Below are 23287 nucleotides of genomic sequence, written 5' to 3' on the forward strand. Positions count from 1 at the left end.
CAATATGCATCTTTTTGTTGGTGTTAATTTTACGACAGCGGCCGGCGCCCCATCATTCTGATTCCAAAACCGCACCAGTGACATGCGGACGCTAGGTGATAGCAGCTGAAAGGAGGAAAGACAAAAGAGTACCGGTCATCTCGTGCCGGTTTCACCCGTAATGCTGGTGGCTTTTAGTAGTAAATGGCTACTGCAAAACACTTAAATGGCTGGAATTCTGGACGGACTAACCAGAAAACAACAATATAATCGGCAACTGGCACCTTTTGGTGCCTCGAAATTTTGTTACAGAAGCGGCTAATTGAATTTTCTGTTTTACCAAATGCTGCTGCTAGTGGAAAAAACCTTGCAAAAATGCATGTTTGTGTTGGTGTTAATATTACGACAGCGGCCGGCGCAGCTTTCAAGAAACATTTGTTTCTACCATTTCATCATCTATGTAGCCCCTCCTTCTTTCTAATTATCTAACGAAGCCTTGGTATAAAACGTATCGTTCGAACATTTCACCCCATCAATTTCATTACTAAACCGTACCGGTTACATACGGACGCTATCTTGAAAGAATTCTGGACGGACTAACCAAAACCAAGGATATATTCGGCAACTGGCCCCTTTTGGTGCCTCGAAATTGTGTAATAGAAGCGACTAATTGAATTTTCTGTTTTACAAAATGCTGCTGCTGGCGGATAAAACCTTGCAAATATGCATCTTTTTGTTGGTGTTAATTTTACGACAGCGGCCGGCGCCCCATCATTTTGATTCCAAAACCGCACCAGTGACACGCGGACGCTAGGTGTTAGCAGCTGAAAGGAGGAAAGACAAAAGAGTACCGGTCATCTCGTGCCGGTTTCACCCGTAATGCTGGTGGCTGTAAGTAATACATGGCTACTGCGGAATACTAAAATGGCTGGAATTCTGGACGGAATAACCAGTAAACAAGAATAATCGGCAACTGGCATCTTTTGGTGCCTTGATGTTTTGTAAAAGAAGCGTTGCATTTCCCTCTACCACAGACTAACAGACATAACACGTCGAACAAATTTTCAATAAAATCATCGTTTGGATGATTCCAGTACTTTACGTTAGTAACACTAGCACCATCTGCTGTCGTGCTCGCGCTGCGTCATGTATTTTGACATCAGCGCCAGCGTTACTGCATGTGTCAAATGAGGAACTACAAAATATGTATGAGATTGCATGACAGCGCCCCAGACGACGTTTTCGCGCGATGACTGTTATTCGATTGAAAATTTGAAATGAACGTTTTTGTGGCGATGGAGCTTCGTTCCAGAGTTACGTCTGTTAGTCTGAACTTCTACTATATGCAATCTATATTTACCAAAAAAATGATTTTCTTATACAACTCCGTTGAGCCAATATAGTAGTACAGCAAAATCAAGTTTTTTGATAAAAATAGATTGAATATAGTAAAAGTAAGTACTAGAAAGTTAGAATAATATAAAAACAGAGTAACTAATAGCAGTTTTTTCGGTCATTAACCGTAATGCTCGTTTAAATTTCGGTTTTACTACCACTACCACTACAGCGCCATCTCTTAGAATTGAACATTTTTCGGGTGTCCCATTAGAGATTCGAAAAGGCTTTTACACTCAGCATACGTTAGCTTCATTCTCACGTTTTGCCATCAATCCTGCCATGGGTGTAGGCTTGGCTACAATAATTATAGTAAACCATACTTCGCTATCTATGGACTAAAAAGAGACGAACACTAAATGGTTCTTATATTAAATAAAGAATTTCGTGAATAAGTGTTACAAAATGAATTTTATCCCAGAGAGATGTTTTCATGGATTCAAGTTTCCTCTCTTTGTCAACGTCAACTTACGCCCTTCTATTGATGCATGCTAAATTTGACTCACTTGACAGATATTTTTTTACTCTCTACGAAAACTAGTTTGGAATTAAAAGCATTAAGAAAACGTCGCGATATTTATCGAAGTGCTCTCAAGTTTATAACCACATTTACTGCTTAAATAATAATATTCAATCATGGGGAAAGGATTCAACAATTATATGTGCAAGAAGTTCTTCCATCCTGCTTCACGTGATAATCTGAAAAGGGTATAATCGATTCTTGTAATACACTTCAGTTAATTGATTCTAATTTCCATATATCCTTTCAGGTATGGATGGCAGAGCAACAAGCAGACGCATATAAGAAAAAACAGGAGGAACTTCGGAACCAATATGAGAAGGAACAGGAATTGCACGATAACAAAGCAATGCTAAGTAAGGAAAGCAAAGACAAGCTTAGCGTAAATTTCATGTACGAATTGCCTCCGGGTATGAAGAAGGAACGGGAAAAAGAACCATCCGACGAAACCGAATACAAATTTGAATGGCAGCGGAAGTATAATGCACCGCGAGAGAGCTACTGTAAAGGAGATACCGAAATTCGGGATCAACCGTGAGTATGACTAAAATCATCGAAAAGAATTGCATAAACATAAGGTGAAATACATTCTAGATTTGGCATCCAGGTACGCAACGTCCGTTGTATCAAATGTCACAAGTGGGGCCATATCAATACCGATAAAGAGTGCACAATGTATAGTTTATCGATGAGTGAAGCAAAAAAAATCCATTCTGAATCGGAAGCAAACCAAATTTTATCGAAAAACGATCTGGAGCAAGGCTTACGTGAGGATGGACTTGCAATGAAGAGAAGTGCCAAAGAAATGGCAACATCCCACAAGCTAATCGAGGAACCAGGACTAGATAAAATCCACACAGAAACTGATTTTCTGAAATCACTTACTACAAAACAAAAGAAAAAATTACTGAAAAAATTGGAGAAAATTGAAAAACGTCACAAAGCAGAGGTGAGGCATAAAAAAAAGAAAATGGGTTCAAAAAGCTCAAAAGACTCGTCATCCGAAGATGATAGCAGAATGTATGGCTCACGAAGCAAAGCAAGAAGATATGATCGAAAGTACAATTCTGACCTAGACTCCGAAGAAGACAGCAGAAGCAGGAACCGAAAACGATCTCGATCTCCACATACAAAACGTTATAAAAGTGGTAGCAGTAAAAGTGACAGAAATCGTCCTGATAGCTTCCGAGACCGTAGAAGACACTGAAACCACAATTTATTATTAAACTGAAAAAAAATATTGCTTTGAAAATTGTTTATTTCAAAATTTATCGAATAAAACATATCAATTACTGCTATATTATGCTTGAAGATATGATATTGAATATCCATCGGGAGCCGTTCGGTACAAGGGTTACAAATCAACTGCGGAATTTTCAAGGATCTCTATTTAGTTTCTTTCTGAAGCGTGCAAAAAACTCCTCTTCATTTGGATTTAATCAATTGCGTACTAATAAGGACGAAGAGGATCCGGTAGCCGGAAGAATTTCAGTAGCATGGTTACTTTCGCGAGGCTGATTCTAGAAGTAAGAAAATATGATATTATTGAGCGTTAGATTTAGTTATCAATAGCCGACAACATAACAAATGGATCATATGCTCATTCACTCCATTTTCATTTCTCTGCCATTTGCATGACTATCTGTTGATTACTGTAACAATCAATCACTAGAGTCAATGGAAAATCGTGTAAATTGCATATTTACCTCTCCTGGTGAAGTAAATCATATATTGCACATACATTATATACACAAGCGTAAATATTTCGAAAGCATCGGTATCCAAACAGAAATTAAGTTAGCTGAAAATTTTCTTGTTAACGTTGAATTCATAATTAAATGTGTATAAATTCGAACTCACAGTTAACCCTCTAGTGCCCAAGTCATTTTTCCGATGGACCTCGGTAAAATCACTATGAATTTTCTTTAACATTTTTTAAGTATTAATTGAAGCTTTTTAGAGGTTCAACTGAAGCATGTCAAAAGGCGGCACTGGAACTGGACACTAGAAGCACCTAGAAGGTTAATCGATCATTCTGTTTTCTCGTTCTTATATCTGGAACCTCTGTATCGCATTGCACGTTGAGGTTCACAAACGAGACTACATTTAACCCATGCCAGGCGGGAATTAGGTCACCTCTTTCCCCTTGGGTGTCACCCCCACCAAATTGCAGTGAAATAATTCCGTTTTCAAATATTGTAAGAGTTAGTTCCAATTGCACTAAATCCACCCAATTTTTAAGAAATTAGTGGAAATTATACTCTCAGAAGAGAATTTATTCAATTTTCGAGGTCTTCACCTCGACCTCCAATTTATTGAGAACTAATCCCACGGAAGTCACCCTTTTGAGGTTGACATGCAAAGTTGCTCATGGGTGTCACCCTCTAGGGGGTCACCTACCGCCCCCTCCGCCCACCCGATACGCTACGCCAGTGACAATTATAATTGCAAATTTGCACAAAGAAACATTTCAATAACGTTAGAGAACTAGATTTAGATCTTTAAAATGGAATACAGTTTGTGGCAATTATGCTTATGGTTGACGAGTAATAAAAGTTTGAAATTTTAGGATTAAGGTCGACTAATATAATTCTGACTAAGAATATCAGAAACATATATCGACATCGTAGCTAAAACCTTTGCAAAGAGCACTGCTGCGTACATCGGAATGAAGGCCGAAGCCCAACAAATTAAACTTGTCATAAACATATCGAAGAAGAGGATCAGAAATCAAGCCTGCTTTTGACTCCTTTTGTCTCCGGAGGACACCGAATTCGCTGCCTCTATGTGGAGACACCTCTTACGTACAACAAAAGCAACATCACGGCTTGGGACGGTTTAGTAAGGTAGGTACGTTTAATAACAATTTAAATAAGGCACCATTAAAACATTGAGAGTGTTTTATTGCACACTAGATTGCAAGCCTTGTCTTATCTTCAAATATCAATAAAATTGCACGAGTGAACCTATTGTGATAGTATGAACCAAAACTCAAAAACTACTTGTTTAAACAAACAACGACCATCACTGTTCTATCAGGAATAAAAAGAGGAACAATATATCATCCAATTATGGAAAACCTACCTTAACATGGATATGGTGTCTAACCATAGCTGCTCTAAGAATCAGCATGCGTGAACGTCGCTGAAACTCTTTACCAACAATGATAGCCTTTTCAAAGGTTGCACTACGGTGGTCCGCATCTTTAGCATATAAAATTTTGTTGTGTGAATCAATTCGTGCCTGGATCTGCCCGTCCAGGATAAGCTGCATTAATTCGTTTTCCAGTGCTCCAACCGACCGATTGAATGCAGTGGCCATTTTGCGCATATCTGCTGACATGTACGGACTGAAGTACTGAACTAAAGCTCGATTTCGAATTTGCGTATAAAGTGCGTTAACATGTGGAGCTATGTACATATCCAAAAGAAGGTTGTCTTTGATTTCATCCAGCAATTTCAGACAGGAAGCGTATTTGGATTCATAAAATTTAAATATAATGTCGCGTAGCTGTGGTTCCAACTCTAGAAAAAGTTTAAACGAGCTGCTAGAAATCACGTTCTTTAGTTCCTGCCTGTCAAATGTTGCCAACGCACATAATCCTCCGTACATTGCTACGTTGTTAGTAGAAATCATTTCCGGAAAATCACACAAGTCAAAATTTGCTTGTAAAAAGTGTTTAGCAGCCGATTTATATTTTCTAGTAGCTAGCTCAGCTAATCCTGCAGCACACTTTAAACGAGTAACAACGGCTTGATTAGGATCCTTCTCTTTAGATGTATCCGCAATTTCTGTGGTTCCCTCTGCTTTTGAAACGTAACTTAGAACGTGAGACCAATTTTGCAGGTAAATTGAAACTTTTATGACATTTAGGCACATGTTAACTACATGCTTTCCGCTAGTGCAGTAATCTCGTGCTCGTGAATAACATTTCAGTGCATTCGACAGGTCGCCACAATTGAGATAGTGATCTCCAAGATCATCGTGGCCACGACGAATACTTTCCTTAATCGAATTGGCTTTATAATTTTTCAGATCGCAGTCCAACTTCTCCAACTTTAAAGCTGACTTTTTACTTTTAGTTTCAACCCATGCTGCATCAAAACTAGGAATATCCTAGATTGGGAAAAAGTCATTATTCTACTTAAATTTATTAATGCTGGTTCAAATACCTGGGAACCGGACTGAACAGCAACATCCGGTAACGTGCTTCCTGTTGATATGTCGGCTAGTTTTTTGTGCAAATGTTGGTACAAAGTCACATTGTAAGTAGTAGTAACATAATTGATGGCCATCTTAAGTGCTTCTAAGCGGAGAGAGGGGCAGTGATCCGCAATGTAGATGAGACGATGCAGCTTAGCCAATCCAATGTATTGATTGGCGTACACTTCAAGATCAAGGGATGAGTTTTCGACTATATAAGCGTCTTCCTCATTGTTTTCATTGTCTTCTGGTTGGGCATCAACTTGCATTGGTTCAACTGCGTTCTGAAACCATGATATAATATAATCTTCATCAAAAAATAGGAACCTGTTTCATTCAAAGATTACCGATCACAACAGAAACATTCAATACAATACCAACAATATAACAACGTACTTTTCGATAACGATTTCCATTGGATCATACTTACCGGTATTATCAACGGTAGCGGCATCATAAAATTTAATAAATATTTCAACTCCTAGGACTTTTTTGCAGAAGCAAACGGTGCGATATAAATATGAGTCTTAGATATGAATGGCTAACCTAGTATGTAACACCTTGTAACACCAACCAAACTGTCAGAAACAAAGTAAGTACTCTACCAAAAATGGTAAAAAATGATAAAAGTCGAAGCAACGAGATGCGATGATTCACAGCAATGAGTATAAAAGAGAGGTGAGGAGGAAACTTACTAACACTTGCACGCGCCCCTCTGCTCATCCTCCTCTGCCCATAGTTGATGCCAAATAGTGACGTAGTTATTTGGGTTTCCCATTGAGTTCATCTAGTTGTTTACATTTGAAGCATTTACTAATACTAGAAAATTTCACTCTCCTCCTCACCTCTCTTTTATTCTCATTGGATTCACAGTTTGGAGAAAACAAAAGCAACTTTACACGGGTTTGCACGTTTACTAGTGTGCGTAGGTGAAAAGTCACTTATCTCTATAGAGACATTCGTTGTTTACGTAACGCGAAATTCAGCAATTTTCAAACCCTCCTACCACCAAATAAGGCATTTTTGCACGGTGGCCTTACGTAGTGTAACACTTCACTGCAACATCATATGGAAAATCACCAAAGTTTTGATGAACATCTGGTCTCTGTGGTATATAATCGGTCTACCCAAAAAAAATTTACGATAAATTTACGTGAATGGACAATGCACAGTGGTCCAGATCGTCGATTTAGCGGTATTGAATTTTTTGTGCAAAAACAGCTGTTGTTAGGTTAATAGCACAGACTAACAGACATAACACGTCGAACAAATTTTCAAGAAAATCATTGTTTGGATGATTCCAGTACTTTACGTTAGTAACACTAGCACCATCTGCTGTCGTGTTCGCGTTGCGTCATGTATTTCGACATCAGCGCCAGCGTTACTGCATGTGTCAAATGGTGAACTACAAAATATGTATGAGATTGCATGACAGCGCCCCAGACGACGTTTTCGCGCGATGACTGTTATTCGATTGAAAATTTGAAATGAACGTTTTTTGTGGCGATGGAGCTAGGTTCCAGTGTTACGTCTGTTAGTCTGTGTTAATAGTATATCTGAAAGATAGTTTGTGTTTAAAAAGGCGCTTCTTTTTAGAAAATAAAAATTAAGGTGGCTCCATTTTTAGCAAAAATAGCAAAAAAAACTTTTTTGCTGATAAAGATACGGTTCTTTTTAGTTCAGAGAAGTTGTCGATCCATTTATTCTAAACAACTTTGCCGAAGAAAGCTAGTCTCTATCTTGCATACTTTTCGCGGTATGATGAATTTAAGATAGCAAGTTAGGGTGTCGCTGAAAATCTAGTTTTTTTTATGTAACTTTTTTATTTTTGATTCTATCAAAACTTGGCCTTCAAACAGTTTTTAGGTCTTTTTGAGGTTCATATTTTCTCTGAATACTTGAAAGCGCTATCTCATTCACAAGAAAAGTTATTAGGTTTTTCCCTTTCAAAATACGCCCTTTTCAAATGTTTGTATCTAGGTAAATAGCAAACACAAACTAAAACTATTGATTGCGTTTTAAAGATCGTACTTTTCTGTATATAATATCTTAAATTTGGAGGGTGGATATTTTCTATCTCAAATAAATCTAATTTGAACTTTGCGTTTTTGGTTGGATTTCGCGATACATGTAACATGCATGCTACTATTTTTTTTATTTTTTTTTTTATTTGATCGGTCTATATCATTAAACCCAAACGTACGATCATAATGAATAAGATGTTTTTTAATAGTTTTATGACTCATGAGAGCCGTTTTCATAAAAGTTTGCAACACTCAACAGAATATTTTTATGTTCTGTTTGTGTTGTGTTTTCAACATGGTATGCACTAAATGCAATGTGTTTTCTGATTTCTTCTGGCGTAAACAATTTGAATTTGAATTTGTTTCGTGCTTCCTGTGCCTCGTCGTTGCACAGTCCAATTGATAGAAGCGTACCTTTGAAATTTTACGAGAATGTGAATAAGAACGAGATCTAACAGTTTCACGGAGGCTTAGAAGAAAATATTTTCATCATCATAGCTCAAGTTCGATTTTCTCTGAATGTTTCATACTCCCATTTTATTGTTGATTAACGTTAGGATTACGTAGAAACTCTCAAATATTACTTCATTGAGGCTTGTGATCTCTGATACTAATTCATATATATTGACAAATCTGCGAGCTAAATTCTGCTATTCTCACCATCATATAGAAGCTCACTAATTCGCTTTCAACGCATTCCGAATGGCGATTTCTCGTGCTTTAGAAATCAGGTTGTCGCTACTTACCACAATGATTTAGCCATAGTTAACCACAGGCAAGAACAACATTGATCAAAATTTCCGTGTAAGTTTTCAAAGTAAATGGTGTTATAAATCACTTGTATACTAGCGCCGCCTGGTGACCTTGTCGCTACAATACATTTTTTTTTCGCTGGTGCACGAGGCTGGCGGTACTGGTAGCGCTATCTGGTTACGGATTGCTACTACAAAAAACTTTACACAAGTTTGGAACCCAGCTTGGACGTCTGTCTGCGGTTAAACGATAGCTTACTTTCGCCAAGAGTTGCATTAAGCGAATGTAGGCGTGCGAGGGTGCAATCCTAAATTTGTATTTTTGAGGATCGTCAACCTCACGATCGCTTTTCAATGTCCTTCCTTAACGATGACATATATAAAAAGCTTGTGAATTTATTTTAGTAAAATAATTCCCTTTGTCTCCTTTATTGTAGGAAGTCATTTTTTATGTAACCTAAATGCTGTCGATAGAAGTAGCACAGACTAACAGACATAACACGTCGAACAAATTTTCAATAAAATCATCGTTTGGATGATTCCAGTATTTTACGTTAGTAACACTAGCACCATCTGCTGTCGTGTTCGCGCTGCGTCATGTATTTCGACATCAGCGCCAGCGTTACTGCATGTGTCAAATGGGGAACTACAAAATATGTATGAGATTGCATGACAGCGCCCCAGACGACGTTTTCGCGCGATGACTGGAATTCGATTGAAAATTTGAAATGAACGTTTTTTGTGGCGATGGAGCCAGGTTCCAGTGTTACGTCTGTTAGTCTGTGGAAGTAGGGTGAAGTTTTTTATTTTCCGAGATGATTTTGCTAATTTCCTGGGTTGTCATTTGAGCGTTTCGTGTTTAAAAAACCTTTTTTGGTAAACGTAGCAGAGTTAAAGCACAGACTAACAGACGTAACACTGGAACCTGGCTCCATCGCCACAAAAAACGTTCATTTCAAATTTTCAATCGAATTACAGTTATCGCGCGAAAACGTCGTCTGGGGCGCTGTCATGCAATCTCATACATATTTTGTAGTTCCCCATTTGACACATGCAGTAACGCTGGCGCTGATGTCGAAATACATGACGCAGCGCGAACACGACAGCAGATGGTGCTAGTGTTACTAACGTAAAGTACTGGAATCATCCAAACGATGATTTTATTGAAAATTTGTTCGACGTGTTATGTCTGTTAGTCTGTGGTGCTAGTGTTACTAACGTAAAGTACTGGAATCATCCAAACGATGATTTTATTGAAAATTTGTTCGACGTGTTATGTCTGTTAGTCTGTGGTTAAAGCTTGCATATAATGCAATACTTTCAGTGCTGAAGTAATGCACTCCATGCTAAAACACATGTAGAATATAAAAATATACTGTTGACTGTTTTTTTATGAAAAAGGCTTACATGAATCATCAAACTATTTGAAAAAAACTTATTTTTCATGATCTTACGTTTGGGTTTAGTGATATAGACCGATCAAATACAAAAAAAAAAAACAAAAAAAATAGTAGCATGCATATGCATTGAGAAATCTAATCAAAAACCGCGAAGTTCAAATTAGATTCATTTGAGATAGAAAAATATCAACCCTCCTGATTCTAGATATTGTATACAGAAAAGTACGACCTTTCAAACGTAATCAATAGTTTTAGCACAGACTTAGTCTGTGGTTTTAGTTTGTGTTTGCTATTTAACTAGATACAAACATTTGAAAAGGGCGTATTTTGAAAGGGAAAAACTCAATAACTTTTCTTGTGAATGAGATAGCGCTTTCAAGTATTCGGAGAAAATATGCACCTCAAAAAGACCTAAAAACTGTTTGAAGACCAAGTTTTGAGAGAATTAAAAATAAAAAAGTTACATCGAAAAAACTAGATTTTTCAGCGACACCCTAACTTGCTATCCTAAATTCATCATACCGCAAAAAGTATGCAAGATAGAGACTAGCTTTCTACAACTTCTCTGAACTAAAAAGAACTGTATCTTTATCAGCAAAAAAGTTAGTTTTGCTATTTTTGCTACAAATGGAGTCACCCTAATTTTTATTTTCTAAAAAGAAGCGCCTTTCCAAACACAAAATATATTGCAAATACACTACAAACCTAACAAGAGCTGTTTTTGCACAAAAAATTAAATACCGCTAAATCGACGATCTGGACCACTGTGCAATGATTTTATTTAGTTTTTTTATTGTAACCATGAAAACATGATATTTTTACTGTAAGCTTGCAAACGGTTATTGTCATTACCATGTTTCAACAACGTTTTTTGTTGTTGAGCTTTCCACCGACAATAATTTTACCATGAGACATAGTCAGTGACGTCTGAATGTATGGGGAAAATGCCTATAAAAATGCTGTTAAGAAACATAACAACACCCCTTTTCATGGTAAGAATGTTCTGGACAATAATATTCAATGTAAAATTGATGTATTTACAATGAAAAGCATGGTCAAACTATAGTATAACCACAGACTAACAGACATAACACTTCGAACAAATGTTCAATAAAATCATCGTCCGGATTATTCAAGTACTTTACGTTAGTACACTAGCACCATCTGCTGCCGTGTTCACGCTGCGTCATGTATTTCGACATCAGCGCTAGCGTTACTGCATGTGTCAAATGGGGAACCACAAAATATGTATGAAATTGACAGCGCCCCAGACGGCGTAGTCGCGCGATGATAGTTATTCGATTGGAAATTTGAATTGACCGTTGTTTTGTGGCGATGGAGCTAGGTTCCAGTGTTACGTCTGTTAGTCTGTGACAATACCATTCTTATAACCAAATAGATTTTTTCTGATTTGCGCCGAATCAAAATATAAATTACTTAGAATCGGCTCAATCACATAGCGATTCTATATTCATATCCAGCTTTTCCAAAATAGTGTGACGCCGGTCCTGATTACGAATGTGAACTTACCTTATACCGCAGACAGACGCCCAAGCTGAATTTTCAACATTAAGTAAAGTTTTATATAGGTACTAGCAATACGTTACCAGATAGCACTACCAGCGACATCAGCTTCGCATACCTGTGAATTGATTTTATTGTAGCAATTAGCTCAACATGCGGCGCTAGTGTAGTGAATTCTAAATGACAACTCAACCGAATTTCTATTTCTATCTATAAAGTGCATCCTACCATTTTGTTATTAACTTTGATAAATAAGTTCTTCTTTCTTAATCTTAATTCTCAATGCAATAGTTTATAATCATAAGATCTCAATTTTGAATATAAAGTAATTGCGTTTTGATCATCAACAAAATTGGTTGAATACACCAACAAAGTAAAAAGGGCGGTAGATTATTCTGAGGAGTATTTACTTGAAGTCTAGTTTCAGCAATAGTTATTTCTTAGGTTCTTTGTATAGCAGACGAATTACAAAAAAAGTAACTCATTTATCCATTAAAATTTATTTTACCACTTCATGTAATCATTAGAAATCTTTTTATGTACATCGAACAGACTACAGAACACATGATTGTCATCTACAGTTTGGCCATACTTCCGCGTTAGTTCATCGGCGGATTTTTCGTGCACCAATAATCCATACCAGCCTGCATGCCTCGCTCCAAAATAATCAGTTGCCGGTGTTGCTCCTATATGCAGGCATTCCTGGGGTTTTAGGTTCTCTAGCTCTGCAGCTTTCATAGCAGCTGCAAAAATTTCCTTAGCCGGTTTCATGTATCCAACATCATAAGAATTGAGCACAAAATCAAAATAATGATTTATTTTCATGTTTCTCAATAAAACATCTAGCCGTGGATCGAAGTTCGAAATTACTCCAAGTTTGAACGGAGGATCCTTACTACTACTAGATTCTACATGTCTCTGAAGCTTCAGGTAATTTAAAAAATCGATAGAACCATAGCAATGTTGCCAGAATCCACTAGTTTTGAAAAATTCCATAAAGTGCTCAGTCATTTGTTCTATTTTGTCCTCTGGAATATTATGAGTGCCATTTTCGTTGAAGATTCCTGAAAAACAATCAATTTTTATATTTATTTTTTTGAAATGTGAAAAAAAAATATTATAAAAAAAATGCTGACAGGAATTAATGGCTAGACTAAATCTTCAAGAAAAATATGTTGATAATAGTATACGATATTGGTTGACATATTTTGATATTTATCATTTTTCTGTCACATTGATATCACACCGACGATAACGTGACTTAAAGGAGTTTTGATATAGATATAGGAGTGCCTAAAAGAGCAACAATAAATACTTTGTAATATTGTAGCCTGCATACGATATTGGAAATAATTCATAAAATATCAAGAGTTTTTTATCCCAAGGATAAGAGTATGTCCGATATTCATAATTCCTTTATTCCTTTTCATTCGCTTTGTTTTCAATAAAATCTAAGAGAAGAGTTTATTAAAAAAAAGTTTCCTATTTCAACTCGCGTTTTTCAAACCAGTCATCTACGTTTGTTAAAACTATACTGCCGCGCATAACATGTCAGTCCCATCTGCATTTTCTGCAAAAATGCGTTTTTGTATGATGTCATTAAATTGCTGCTTATGAGATGGGACAATATGTTTGGATGTTTTCCCGAGGGTTTTAGAACAAAGTTTATGAGTTCATCCGTTTTAACGAAACTATGCATAGTTAGCTACTATTTCGACTCAATTTTATCAAAAATGCAAATGGGACGGACTTGCTATGCGCGGCAGTATAATAATTTGTTAAATTACCTTGTTTAAACTCCACAGTAATTTTATTTTACTATTTGTTAATGAAATTATTTCGAAAAGTTCACAGCTTAAGGTTTTGAAAAAAAAATTCATTAACTTTTTGAATAATTAAAAGTTTTACATTTTGCCCCTTCCGCCTTTATTGATCACACTTCCGATGATCAACCTTGGTTTTAAAAAAAAACAGTAGACAAGCCTTTGCAAATCTGCATAGGGCAGCTTTTTTTGAACAGTGTATGTATTTAAACAAAAATAGTTGATGTTAAATGTAATTGTTTACTTCGTCATGATGTACGATAATTATACATCAACAATAACAGCCATAACGGAAAAAGAGAGCTTCGATACGAAATGATAAGACGTCATTATTTACAGTTTTTAGTGCGTTAGTTAAATTTATGCCTTATCCTTTATATGTGAACAAAATGTCAAACCTAGACCGTATTGTAATGCTTTTTCACAAAAGACCTGTTTTTTCCAATTATAAGTTATTTCTGTAGATAAAATATACGAATGCTTCCTTTTCAGATGATCATTACGCGATAGATACCCCATTCTCAAACGCAGTACATTGGGTTATCGTAGTAGAGTACATGTAATCTATGAGGCCAAGATGCTAAATGTATATGAAATGTGCTGTTTATATTGCTTCATGAAAGCTAAATAAATACAACTTAATCGTAATAAATAAAATTACAAACGGTTGTTACGAATTCGTGTATATTCACCGATTGCTATGAAAGTTCGGTTTTTAAGTTTATTATATACTTGCAGTTTTATTCAAGGGGTTATATACCTTTTTGGTTGAGAAAAATGAGGGAAGTTTGAATCTATTTTTAAGTGCATAGCACCATTTTCATTGCATCAAAGGAGTATTTTTCTGAAAGTACAGTTTTTTAATAACAACAAAAATACGTTTGATTTTGAGATATACCAATTATTACTGGAGTAATGGCCGTTTCCCCGAAACGCTATTTCTTTGCAGAGGCTTACGGCGATCCTGATAGAGACTCAGCGGGTCAACCGAAATCAAAAAACTCATGTTATTTCATTAGTTTAGAAGTGTGCCGGGTCCTTGAACGATCGCTTTTATAAGTTTTTTGTTGTCATTGCAAATGGGATCGTTTTTCCCAAAAAATGCACGTTTTGAGCGCTAAAAATTGCATTAAAATTTTTTTTTGCGGCAAAATGTAACTGTATGTTTCAAAAAGCGATCGTTCAAGGACCGGCGAATTTAATAACGAAAATTTAAATAAAAAAAGATGAAGAAAATCGGTTCAGTAGTTTTCCCGCAATCAGGATCACGGCAAAGTCATTTTTCGGAAAACACTATTCCGAGATAATCGCGTGTAAAGTTTCAAGTTTAGCTTATGCGGCCGTCGCGAGGCGCGCTGCAAATCGCTCTAACTTTCTTCCTATTGCTCAGATCTTTATGAAAATTTGTGAAAATGTTCTCAAGATGTTGTATTTGAAGATAATACAATAATTTTTTTTTCGGTTATAACCCCTTAATATAACCCCTTAATCTCCTCCTAAGTTCCTCGATGAACTTATCACCGAGAAAAGGGTATCTAGCCGTTTGTTAGAACATTGGTTGAGTCTTGTTTTTTTTTTTCATGATTTGTAGTTATTGTTAATATTAAACGAACAATATTTTAACGATTTTACCTACTCAAACCCATGTTTCTTACTACCTAATCTATCATTTTGAACTGATTGTAAGAAGATTATTTTGCCATCTCTCATGTCAAGAAAAATCTTTATCATGTTTGGTAGACACAGGTCTAGCTGTTACAAAGCGAAGATAGATCCATTCGAATGCACTTCCACTAAGGTCCTATCTTGTTCGATCGATGTATTTGATTTTTTTTCTCTGTGTGGACTCATCACTGCGACCGGGGGCATTTCATCTATTGTGATATTGCCCAGGTGTTTTTTTTATTCCGCATTTCATACTATTGGCCAGTATCACTATTTAAGTAAATGAAACGCTTTTCATTTCATATTCGTGCTTGTGTGTGAAATTTTACCCTTCCATTTCAAGCTTAATGCTCTACAATACCGAGGCTCTTTCTATCCTACCAATATCGCCATATTTTAATTCCCTGAAGTGAGACTTCACCTAACGTTCCTCTCTGGCCAGAATTATTCTAAGAGGGACTTATTATGTCAAGAGGAAGGAGTCTTATCGAAACCTCGATCCCCGTGCCAATATCGCCAATTACAATTTCCTGGAGAGGATAAATATTCCTATGATCAGTATTATTATAAAAAGGACTTATTTTGTTAAGAGGAAGGAGTCTTATCGAAACCTCGTTCCTCCTACCAACACTGCGTCACAATTACAATTCCCTGAAGAGGCTCTTAGTAGTTGTTTACGTCTGGTAAGTTTTATTATAAGTAGAACTTTTTTTTTGTTAAGAGGAAGGAGTCTTATCGAAACCTCGTTCCTCCAGCCAAGATCGTGCCTTGAGTGATGAATGACCAAATGGTTGAAATTACTTCCTAATAAACAAACATCAATAATAAAAGATCGTGCCATAATCACAATTCCCTGAAGAGAACTACTATACGTTACTTAGACCAGTTTTATTATAATAGGGACTTATTTTTGTTAGGATGAAAGTCAGCAGGGATACTATAGAAATCAGCTTGAAGGAAGGGTATGTAGTGGAGAGCCTGAGAATAAACCCATGTTAAAGTCCTTGGACAACCAAATGGCCTGATTCTACTAAGATTCGAACCCACGACCACCCGCTTAGCAAAGCGGACTCTGTAACCTTGCAGCTACGAAGCTCCCTAGATGTATTTGATTAAATTTTAATGATATCTTCAACAACTTTTCCTAACATATAAGATCGATCGAAAAATCAAAGCGGATTGGATGGTTTTAAAGTATTTCGCTAGACATATTTGACCGAAAGTTTGAGAATCGCAGGAAATCACCAACTTTAGATATTCCGAAAATATCTTATAGCCAAACAGCTCGTAGTTATGGATAGAAACAACGGTGAATACCGCAAAATACCAGAAAATGTCGATTTACTTTGAATTAAAACCTTATCTTAAAAAGTATTGTGTACACATGGTGTTTTTGCCTGCAGAACCTTTTTCAATTTCTTAGGCATAATTTTTTATCTTTTCCATATTACCCTGCTTACGGAAATACGAATAATTGAGCGTTGCAAACTTTTCACAAACTGGAAGTTACCATCTAGGGCTTCAAAATAGCGATTTTCAGTTTTTCATAAGCAATAAATTCAACTAGGGTATCGAACGTCTTCGTCACTGGTTTTCTTCGGCATTTTTTTGCAGCAATCTTATGCAAAAGGGGGCCGCAGAAAACCACTGACGAAGACGTTCGATACCCTATAAAATCTGTGATATAACAATTTCGTAATAATTTATAGATTAGCAATAGGCAAAAGTTCCACCGGTTCCGCTAATATGAGTTTAGCGCTTAGCGACTACCGAACTAAATTTCCCAGTTCGTGCGAATTAGGAATTGGCGTCACTAAATTTTTGGCGATGACTACCATTGTCACAATGTCGTTGTTAAAATCAGATAACAAAACGGAAAATCAAAATGAGTTATACAAAGATTATTTTGCGATATTACTGCGATATTACCCAATGTCTAGGTAAAATCAAAGGATAGCCTTGGTGCTACATTCCGATTCGGAATTTGATCTTTTGTTTACTATACACAGACTCCGCAGCCAACCGTTAAGGTGAAACGCCGTCAAATTGATTTTCTTTTCTTTTTTCTTTCTTTGAAAGTATTGGATTTACATAACAAACAAAATGCTCTAATAGTGTGCGTACTTGTTCCGCGAACTATAATATTGAACTATTCTTGTTTACAGGAATGAACAACCCACATATCAGAATAAAGGACACTTCTTACAACTTATGAGCATTTGTTTTGGTGCGGAGAATGGTTAATTCACAACCGTTTAAATGTTATTTTACACGATAACACTCCTTTGGTTTTTTTTTTCTGTGAACGATTAATATGTCGATTAAGTAGCATAAATGTAACTTTCAGTTTGTAGAAAATGTAGCGGATCACAACATGACCATGTATTAACAGGTTTAGAAATTTATTTTCCATTTTGGAAAATTTTTATGCAATGCTTTATTCCGGAGTATCAAAAAACGGTACAAAATGGTAAAAAGACGAGACGGGTAAAAATGTTCAAAAATGTTAGTAAGCCTACATGTTGGAGTAATCAATTCACTTGATTATCAGGGAGTTTTCGTTGTAGTTCAGAAAAAGCATTTCATAAATATTTTCATATTTGAAATATTTCAATTTATTGTCAATTTTTCATGGGAACTCCTTCTTGGCAAACTGTTCTTACTAAATAGTTTTCAAAAAATTCTTCAACTTTTCCTTCAATTTTATGTTTAAAAAAGAGGTCATCATATTCCAATTGATGCAGTATATAGTCCATGTGATTGGCCGAGTTGGTAAAATATATAAAGCATTTGTGGATGCCACAAATGTGCATAGCCGTTTGGCACTCAATTTGGGTGCATTTGTCTAAAATTAATTTCCAATCTCTGAAGCTACATCCCAACCCATTTTTTGGTTTGGACGCATACTCGATAATTTTTCCTTTTAAATCCTTTTTTAATTATTAGAATTGCTGAGGCATCTTGTGAAATAGCCTAAAATAGAGAGAAAAAAAGAGACATGGAATATAATATAGCGTCAGATAATTGCAACACTGTCACAAATCAATAATTGAATAATTATATTTATTTTATAATTTTTTTACCATCAGGGACGCAGCACAAGTAATTATGGCAACTATCCACAAACACCTTCCATGGCCAGTTTAAATTCAGTGTATAGGACAATTGCGGGGCTAGCGCTATGATCCTACTGACACTAAGAGTCTCTCCCGAGTTAAGACTCGAACCTACGACGACTGGCTTGTTAGGCTAGCATCGTACCTCGAGACCAGCTGGGGAGATGTCTAGGTATAAACCTACCCACTTAAAACTGGATCTCGAGCTCGGCAAAAAAACATCCGAGTTCACTCGGCATCTTTGGATTCAACCGGTATTTCAGCAAAATAATGCCGGTTGCTGACAGTTGTCAGATCATTTTGCCGAGACTTCGTCCAAAAAACTAAGCTTGACGAATCTCGTCTCTATTTTTTGCCGAATTTATCGTTAAACACCGTTGATGCCGAGGTCAGCAAAAACATTACTGGTATCTCGGCACAAATTTTACTCGTTGCCGTGTTTCGGCAATACAGCTGTCATTCTCATGAACGAGTTGCCGCCATTTTTCTTAGTGCAAATTTATGCGTGTTACGGGTGAGCAAACAGGAATCAGATACAAGTTTGGCTGAAATTTGTGCAAATTACAAGTGTTTACAATCCGGTAGTCGAAAAAAATGTAGTACAGTTTGGGGGGAAGTGGCTGGAACTCAAAAAGTGTAGTTTTAAATCGTGTGAATACAATATTGTATTTGTTTTAGGGATAGGCATTAGACGTAATTTTAGATTAGATGTTTAGCTCAATGCCCTACTGGCGAGCAAGATAAAGATAAGTAATCAAGATTTAGTATGAATGAATTTCTTTACTTACTAAAACTCATCGAGCTTATAATTTATCTTTTGAAAGAAAACTACCTGATTCACAGCAAAACTATTTTCTGCGATTGGATTCCACTGAAAAAACGGCTCTTTACTGTGCCGAACATTCAGCTTATATAACCGAAAGGTCGTTGGACTGGTTTGCCGCTTCTCGGCTGGATTCGCCGAGAGCACAGTCAACTGTGTACCGCGATTCTCGGCATAAAATGACATCTGTCAAATATTGGTTTTCCGAGATTCTCGGCAAAAGAGATTCAACCGAGATGGTTGCCGAGCACTCGGCTGTCCAAATCTCGGCACAAACAATGCCGAGATTCGGCGAAATTTTTTAAGTGTGTAATTTTGTTAAAAATCAAAAGAAGGTTGTATGCAAAGCCACGACCGCAAGGTTGAAGAAGAATACTTTTACAAGAAAAATAACCCAGCTGCTTGCGTGTCAGTTGGCAGTATTGTAATTTCTTTTTGTCTGATATTTTGAATGAAGTTCATTGAATATTTTTAAATTTTGTGCAAATGAGACGTTGAAGTGCTGCCGAATTGTAATATGCACATTTAATACGACATCATTAAACGGGAACGGAACAAAGGCTACGGTTATGCAGAACGCGAATGTCGGCGCGATGCGATTCGCCTTACCGTGGTGAAATGTACAGCTCTTTTTAAGGCGAAGTAGAGCTATACATTTCAACAGATTTCGTCTTGCCGAATCGCATCGCACCGTTATTTGCGTTCTGCATGACCGTAGCCAAACACTAAGCGACGCAAACACGCAATAATAATCAGAGTATGCATGTAGATGAAGATAATTAACTTTGGATTATAGCGCAAAACGAGAAAATATTAACTCTTCAAATAATCATTTGTGTTCTTCAAATTTCAGTTGTTCAATTTAATATCCGATAAAATGTTTGTTTATTATCTGATGAAGCTCTTATATAGGCCAAATGATGCATTCCCAATTTACTAGGTCCATAACTCTGCCGACCGTGCTTGGGAAAGCGCGGTATAACGACCAATCAGAAGTCGAATTTTGTGTTTTGACAAGGCTTAAGAGTTTTCAATAGTACAATAGTTCGAATGATAAAATTGCAATTTCATGCATTTGGTAGGAATCTTAGAAGATTTTCTAATCGATTGCTGCAAAAACGAAGGAAATCCATCGAAAACTAACCGATTTATTAGCATTTGAAATTTTTCTCACTCTTTTCAGTTTTATATTTTCATTTCACATCCCTATGTAGCCGAACTTCCTGAGAGAAGTATTCTAATTCAAAATTAAATCTTCATTAATTCATTTGTTGTCCTTATAAGGACAATTGTTCAATTTATCATAGGATGTAGTGTTTATCTTACATCTCTGGGTTACCTTGATAGTGAGGATTAAGGCGCACTGTCAACACAATGAGAAAGGTGTTTTCACATTGAAAACTAGACACGGCTTTACTGGAGGAAGTGTCGGCAAATGCATCTACCGCTAATACCACCGCTATCATACGAAAGCGCGTCGTTTCATGTGGGGAATATCAACAACGAAAAATGACGCGCGTCTAAGCATAACCCGAACTGTTTCGCCGTGCTGCTCCCATTTACCTTTACATCGGCCTCAGGGAAGTACCGGCTGCATCTGCATCTACCGCTGAGGCTGTCACTATACTGCTATTGGTACCAAAAGCTATTAACTCTTCAAATAAGTGTTTTATTTGTTCTCAAAAGAACAATTGTTCAATTCAAAATCGGATTTACGCAATCGCATCTCTGTAATATTACCGACAATAATATTCTTCTGAACAAAATGATACAACTTTCCCATTAGGCCTCTGCCATAATAGACGCGAAAAGCGACGCGAACCGATTCGCTCGGCTGTAGGTTAATGTTCAGCCATCAGTAGAGCTGTACATTAACCTACGGCCGAGCGTATCGGTTCGCGCCGCTTTTCGCGTCTACTATGGCAGAGGCCTTAGAGAAAGTTGCTGGCTGATGTATTCACTTCATGCAAGCCTGCTGCTGATGCTTCCCGCTACCACGCTGAAACAGCATTTTAGTGAAGGGAGTGTCGTTGCATCAGCTGACCCTGCTACTATCGATGCTGATATACCCGCTGCAACAGCTACGCTATGCATAGCCATGCCACAGTTGTGGCCGCTATACGCTGGCCCAACTGCTGAGCAACTGCAACGCTATCCGCAGCCATGCCACAGTTGTGGCCGCTATCCGCTATCGATGGTACCCACTGCTCGCTCCCGCTGCTGCTAAGGGAGGACTGCTGTCGTCGCTGTTCAGTACTATTTTGAGCGGCTTCGACTAAAACAGGCTCTTATATAGGGATGAAAATAGGAATGAATTATTTTACGTACGTGGTGGAATGATATAACTTGAAAAATATGTGTGACTTCATTCCGGCTCAGAGCGATCACTTGATAAGCTCAACCTCTTTTTTCAGTTTCTAAAGTTTTTCCTCAGTTTCGTGGCACGGATTCACAAAAATGATTTCTTGTCGAACCGGACCGATTGCACTCTCATTGAAGCAACAAAACAACATGTTTTGTGTCGTGTTGTGCAGCTTGGTTGAAGAAAATGTTCCCGTCCCCGTGTCGCATGTAAGCAGATTATTGCGTTCAGTAGACAGTAGATAGTGTATCCAGCGAATAAACACCGATGGTGCTCTCACACACGCAACGGTTTTAACCCGTATCTTATTGCGGTTTGTAACATCAAGCGATTTCGTTTGCTCGCTGTTGCGTGTTGCATCATGTTGCAACTTGGCAGCTGGGAGACGACGAAATTCTGTTTATGCTGATTGATTGAATCGACTTCATATTAGCTCTGCATAGTCGAACTAACTGCTTTTGTGAATGCGTACTAACAGGGCAGTTAATTATTCAATCTCGGTTATGCTGATCGCAGCCTTTGCGCTGCCCCTACAGTGGGGGGTTTACTAAATAAAGTGAAAGTAAAAATTAGACAACTACAACAGAATTTGATTGCATCCCGCACATAATGACTGCTTGTGTTGATGCCAGAAAATTATTAACCTTCAATTATTTTTTTATTTGCCTTGAAAAAAGCATGTTGCGGTTCAAAATCGGTTGCTAATTACAACCTTTGAGCTGCCCTGACATTGGGGAATTAAGATACACGGACAACATGCACTGTGGAAGCTATTTCACATTCAGTAAATTAGACGGGTGCGACAAATTTGAATTGCTAGGATGCAACACAGAATGCTTGCTTGCGTTGACAAAAATTATTAACTTTCAATGACTTGTTTATTTGCCTTAAAAAAAGGCATTTTGATTTCCGAAATTGGACTTCCTGATGGCAATCATCATGCTGCCCCAACACGGGGGGAATAATGGCTGTCTGGCGAAACACGCTGAGAAAAACCACGCTGCTCCTGAGACGTGGTGACCAACCACAGGGCTAGTGCTAGTCGCTGTCTAGAACTATTATGAGCGGCTCCGGCTGAAGCAGGCTCTTATATAGGCCAAATTGCAAGGTATATGATCCTGTCGACCTTGCTTGGGAAGCAAGCATATAACGACCAATCAGAGGTCGAATTTTTCGTTTTGACAAGGCTTGACTATTTTCAATAGTACAATAGTGTGAATAATAAAATTACAATTATCTTATTTTGGGAAGAATCTTAGAAGATTTTCCAATCTATTGCTGCAAAAACGAAGGAAATCCATCGAATACTAACCGATTTATTAGCATTTGAAATTGGACATATTTTTCACTTTTTCGGTTTTAGATTTTCATTTCACATCCCTATGTAGCCGAACTTCCTGAGAGAAGTATTCTACTTCAAAACCTAAACTGTTAAAAATTAGTGTTTCACTACAAAAGAGGCAGGCAAAAAGGGAATATTTTGGCGTTTTGGGACTGAAAATTTGGTAAAAATGCTACCACCGAAAAAGATACTTGAAAGTATTTAGGCGTTCAAGCGGTGTTTTTACCATCAATCGATTAGCAATGAAACACTATTGATAGACTGATAAATCAAAAGCATCATCTAAATCAACGAAACATGCAATCATTCTTTTTTATCAACCGACGCTTAAGTACATTATCAACTTGGCGATTTGTAAA

At 37.1% G+C, this 23287-nt stretch overlaps 3 protein-coding genes across 7 annotated transcripts in view; 1 reads left to right on the forward strand and 2 right to left on the reverse strand.

Annotated features, from left to right (window-relative positions):
* The first annotated feature begins 1867 nt into the window (after window positions 1–1867).
* On the forward strand, window positions 1868–3760 carry LOC129724214 (corepressor interacting with RBPJ 1). The gene is made up of 3 exons (XM_055678919.1): window positions 1868–2082; window positions 2145–2428; window positions 2489–3760. The coding sequence occupies exons 1-3, from the start codon at window positions 2011–2013 to the stop codon at window positions 3099–3101; spliced, it is 969 nt and encodes a 322-aa protein (XP_055534894.1). The 5' UTR covers window positions 1868–2010; the 3' UTR covers window positions 3102–3760.
* Window positions 3135–6692, reverse strand: LOC129724213 (COP9 signalosome complex subunit 1b). Its single transcript, XM_055678918.1, has 4 exons — window positions 6528–6692; window positions 6067–6381; window positions 4979–6010; window positions 3135–3414 (listed from the first exon to the last, which is right to left on the reverse strand). Exons 1-4 carry the CDS (start codon window positions 6552–6554, stop codon window positions 3334–3336), a joined length of 1455 nt encoding a protein of 484 aa, XP_055534893.1. The 5' UTR covers window positions 6555–6692; the 3' UTR covers window positions 3135–3333.
* Window positions 6693–12278: 5586 nt separating this feature from the next.
* LOC129725301 (rhythmically expressed gene 2 protein-like) overlaps window positions 12279–23287 on the reverse strand; it is a 35562-nt gene continuing 24553 nt past the window's right edge. For all 5 annotated transcript variants that reach the window (XM_055680928.1, XM_055680923.1, XM_055680925.1 and 2 more), the window contains one exon: window positions 12279–12861. In XM_055680928.1, the coding sequence (XP_055536903.1) occupies window positions 12302–12861 (560 nt within the window). In that variant the 3' untranslated portion in view covers window positions 12279–12301. The remainder of the gene's footprint in view (window positions 12862–23287) is intronic.

This window comes from Wyeomyia smithii, chromosome 2, assembly GCF_029784165.1.
Source record: "Wyeomyia smithii strain HCP4-BCI-WySm-NY-G18 chromosome 2, ASM2978416v1, whole genome shotgun sequence".
In the NCBI taxonomy this organism is placed as follows: domain Eukaryota; kingdom Metazoa; phylum Arthropoda; class Insecta; order Diptera; family Culicidae; genus Wyeomyia; species Wyeomyia smithii.